The sequence below is a fragment of the Buceros rhinoceros genome, unplaced genomic scaffold (assembly GCF_000710305.1).
Source record: "Buceros rhinoceros silvestris isolate BGI_N320 unplaced genomic scaffold, ASM71030v1 scaffold18370, whole genome shotgun sequence".
NCBI lineage: Eukaryota > Metazoa > Chordata > Aves > Bucerotiformes > Bucerotidae > Buceros > Buceros rhinoceros.
Genome location: NW_010389246.1, coordinates 639 through 5213, shown reverse-complemented (window position 1 = coordinate 5213; position 4575 = coordinate 639). Strand labels below are relative to the sequence as shown.

The following is a 4575-nucleotide window of genomic DNA, read 5'->3' as shown; positions in this document are numbered from 1 at the left end:
TTCAGCAGGCGCGAAGGAAAAAATACACTCTATGTCAAACTACCAATAGGGATTTTTAAACACTGTGATAAGCGAAACATTAACAGGGTATCTTCTTCAATCAGGGCACAACACGGGGTACACACAGCCAAGCCACCGTGAAGACTAACTAACTGGTCTGACATCAACGCAGCCTAGCATCGTTAACAGCACAGAGTTCGTGATGGCCTCAGTTACCCAGCCGCTCAACAGACTGTTTCAGATGCTGAGAGCTAAAAGAAGGTGGCTGGTATTTACCTGTGAAAGTTTCAAGGGTATAGTCTCCAGCTGAATGTCACACTCAAGCCGTGGAGTCTGGCGTGATCGCAAAGGCTCCTTAGAACAATTTCTCTTAAGAAGAGCAGAAGTGCACACAGGTTCCATGATGTAATTATGATCACGACTTTCCATACTTCTGTCCATCGCTTCCTGTGGGTTACGAGCAAATTTATTCCACAAGAAATGAGTGTGCAATACTTCCTGGGATGCACTGGTTTCTTATACTAGAACTCTCGTTAGTAGCATGCTGGTCCATTAAAAAACCCTCTTAGACGTTTCTTTCTTCAAAGGCAAAACAAGGTATTTCACAGTACAGTTGCTGTGGGTCGCACCTGTATCCTACCATTACAGCATGAAACCATAAACTTCTGTTGTTTTTAAAAGCACCAGATCCAATAAATTCTAAGCCAATGAGGTCTGCAATATAGAAAGGAGACTAAAAACGATGACGAAAATCTGTAATATGCAAAATCCCCCTCTTGTACCTGCAGCTGACCAGGAGGCAGGTCACCCAGTAAAGTGCAGTTGGTATCCCAATAAACACTGAAGTCGGCAACATCCAACTGTTTTTTCCTCATGAGCTTCTCTACCTGAAGTAGAAAAAGTGGAATAAAGTCAAGATTATACACCACGTCATGTAGTTTTTAGTTCTACATACTTGATATGAAATGCCCAGAATCAATTTATCACAATAACCACAATATTAAAATGCCATACATTTTACTAAATATTTACTAGCACCCATAAAATCCAGCATCACATCTCAGCTGCCATGAGCTCTCGTATAAAAAGTTATACTTACTGGTTCGAACACCGCGTTTTGCATCGATACATTTTTGATGCATACACCAAACGCAAATGGCTGCAAAGGATTTGTGACACCATCTTCAAACCTCAAATGGACATCCTGAATTTTTAACTAGACAGAAAAAAGACATTACTAGAGACTACATCACAAGAGCAGACAGCAGCACTAGTCATTAATGTTGGAGCAATTTAATATTTCATTTCTGCAACTACACAACAAATTTCTGGTAGTCACTTAGACCTCACAGGAATCCTATTCCTCACTTCTGTTCCTGTTCCCTCAGGTTCTATCTTCTCCTCAGATACCACCAGTCCCTGCCCTTCTCCTCAAACACAAGACAGTGCACTTTATTTCGCTATCCTACTATTTTTCTCCATTTTAAAGGCAACTGTGTAATTGCTAAATGAAGATTCAAATTTGGTTTATGTACTACAATCATCAGCCAGAATTACAAACTAGTAACAATACAAGGTAACATGAACTAATTTTACGTTGCTGCAACCTTTGACAGCACTCTGAGTTACTGTGGTTGCTCAAAGAATGTACAGCCCAGGAGTTAGAAAAGTACAGATACTCTTGCCTTGAGCTCCTGCACCAAACGCATTGTTCTCAAACACCAGGAGAAACAAGCAGTCTGAGATACTTTGCTTCTAAATTGCCTCCAGTGAGTTGAAATGTCGCAAAAAAAATAGTCTATCTGCACACCAGGAGAAAGTAGGATTGTCCTTTCCCGGAGGTGAGCTGACAAACTTTAGCAAGTAATATGTAGAAAGCTGCTGGTTCTTAAGCACAAGCGATTAATCATGTAACTGTTGCTAAAATGTCATTAAGTCCTAATGCCATTAGGAGTTCCAAAGAGAAAAAGCAACAGAGTGAAACTGTCATACTTCTGAGTAATGTTGAAATCTGACAGACACATCGCAGATTTTTACTAATAGTAGAAAAAGAATAATTAAAGAACTTGAGACAACACACAGTCAAATAATCAAAATCACAGATAAGCAGAGAGGTTTGCTTCTTTATAGTTACCTTTCTATCAAAACAAATCATGTGCTTCTGCGTCATAAACAGTTCAATTATTTCAGTGTGTTTACAAATCAAAGCATTAAAATGGGGAGCCATCAGATTTCATGCAAACTCATCACCCACCTACCGTTACAAACCAAAGAATACTGATGTTTTCCCCTCGGTAAAAGCAGGATGAACAGTTTTTCCTTTCCAGAAGTCCCCACCAGGACTAGTTTAAAGTTATGAAGGTTCAGCCTGAAAAGGGACTCTCCTCTGCTAAACATCTACCTTTGATTTACATATTCTTTCTCTGAGGACTACACAATGCGAAGCACAGTGTAATTTTCAACAAGTGGGAAGAACTCTACAATGTAAAGGCTTACTTCAATGTTTTCCACAATTCTTGTGACCACAGATGCAGTAACTGAATACCAGTAAGACTCCCCTTTCTGTTGTTGTTCTTTCTAAAAGAGAAAGTAAGGATAACTGTAACAACTGGTCAGGAAACAATACACCTTGTTACACAGAAATTACTGTGAACAGGGAGAACATCCCCCCACCCCGATTTCAGTATCTCCAACATATGCAGGATGCACGACATGGTGGGGTGGAGCATGGCAGAAATTCACTGTGTTGGCATGTATGAACCAAACTGCAATGTTCTCCTACTTGTTAGGAAACTCAAACACAATCCGTGTACCACAATTGTTTCCCTGCCCTCAAAGACAAGAGACAAAGAGAGACAACAAACAAAGACAAGACCTTCCATTTTTCTTCAAGCGCTAGAAGAAGGGCTCTCTTGTGTTCTCTTTCTTGCAATTTCTCCCGTTCCTCATCAAAATCTTCCTTTTTTTCTGGTGCACCAATTAAGTGCAGTTTTGAGACAGATATCACCCAGGGATCCACATGCGGGCGATAAAAGGGTATCTGTAGTGTTATTTTGCCAATGAAACCTAGATATACAAAACAGAGATGCTGTCAGATTCCAGTGCAAACATACTTATCACCCTTGAAAAGCCTGAAAGAAAAAGCAGTGCAAGAAACAAACAAGCTAAAATAGAATTGGATAACTTGAAAACCAGGCCACCCCGTTTGTACAAGCTTCTGACTAACAGGTAAAGGCTCTTCTAAAATATGTGGCACTTCCTGTTTATAAATACTTGTCCTGCACACACAAGCAAAATACCAACCTGCCTTTACTTCAAATGGTAATTCCAGCTCCTTCAAGGCATCCTTCTTCAGTGGCAAGTTTTCCAATTCAACAGCACCTATACAAAGCAGAAAAAAGACAAGTCCGTTAAACGCAACTACGTTAAAGAATGCCAACTTGAACATGCTAAGCCTGAAACAACAGGCATTGTGTTTTAAAGAAAATTCATGACAACAGCCAACCTACCGCTTCAAGAGGTGTTACAACTGCAATAGCTATTTAATATACTTGCTCGTTTTCCAATGACATGTGATCACACTATTTGATAAGATTATCTAGAAGCAATCTTCTGTAAGGTTTTTAGATCTGAACTTTACTGTAACCAACAAGAAAGCTTCTGTCTTTTCAACAGAAATACCTCAAGTATTTCCTCAACACTACAAAAAGCATGTGCAGAAATGCTTTGAAGTGTTATAAAATGTTACTTCCAAAACCAGCAGATAATAGCAGCAAAAGGTACATTAGAAAGCACTGATTTGAGGACTCTGTAAACAAGACTCGTGAATGGAACATGACATAACATGACGTAAACCAGAAGTCTTAATTACAGAGGAGTGACTACTAGCACCACAACCTCAGAGGTAAAGACTACAGAATACTTACTCCTGCCACAGCTCCTCCACAAGAAAGTGACTGAACAGTACCCAGAAAAGTGACACTCAAATACTGTGTAAATTAAACATGTTGATAAGATATGCTGAGCAAACTTCTGAAACTCTCATATAAATTGGTTTAACAGTGTTGATAAAAAGGAACAGAGATAGAACACGAGAATTCACTATTCCTTGTGAAATTCTAGTACAAAAGTCTACATTAAAAGGGTTTATTTCAACACTAAACACAGTATTAAGTGATTGTTTCTATTCCACCTTCCAGCTATTACAAAAACTAACCTCTTTTTTTTCAAAATCACACTACAGAAAATACCGCAAAGCCTCACCCTTTAGAAGAGCGACTGAAAGCTGGTCTGTGTTCAGGTTACTGACATATTTGCCCAAATAGGTGTTGAGGACCCAGGCTACCAATCCTTCCAACATGACTGTCCTAGAAGAGGGCAACTAATGTTTTTTTGTCATGTTCTGGACTTCTGTTTCATAATTACAGTCTTGCTCTGAAAGAAAAAACATTAAGAAAATGGTTGTCTGACATACACACTCCTACAGGTGTTAGGAGCCAAATTAGAGGAAAGATCTCAAAGAAATATTCAGAAGCACAGAACAGGTTTGCACTCCAGTGACTGAAAATCTGAAGG

The 4575-nt window shown here is 39.3% G+C and overlaps 1 protein-coding gene across 2 annotated transcripts in view; it reads right to left on the bottom strand.

The window, feature by feature from the left end:
- VPS13D (vacuolar protein sorting 13 homolog D (S. cerevisiae)) overlaps nt 1-4360 on the bottom strand; it is a 93561-nt gene extending 89201 nt beyond the window's left edge. For both annotated transcript variants that reach the window (XM_010133630.1, XM_010133637.1), the window contains exons 1-7: nt 4264-4360; nt 3304-3381; nt 2876-3066; nt 2497-2577; nt 1100-1216; nt 783-887; nt 277-447 (exon numbers count right to left, since the gene is read on the bottom strand). In XM_010133630.1, the coding sequence (XP_010131932.1) occupies nt 277-447; nt 783-887; nt 1100-1216; nt 2497-2577; nt 2876-3066; nt 3304-3381; nt 4264-4360 (840 nt within the window). The remainder of the gene's footprint in view (nt 1-276; nt 448-782; nt 888-1099; nt 1217-2496; nt 2578-2875; nt 3067-3303; nt 3382-4263) is intronic.
- Between the last annotated feature and the right edge of the window lie 215 nt (nt 4361-4575).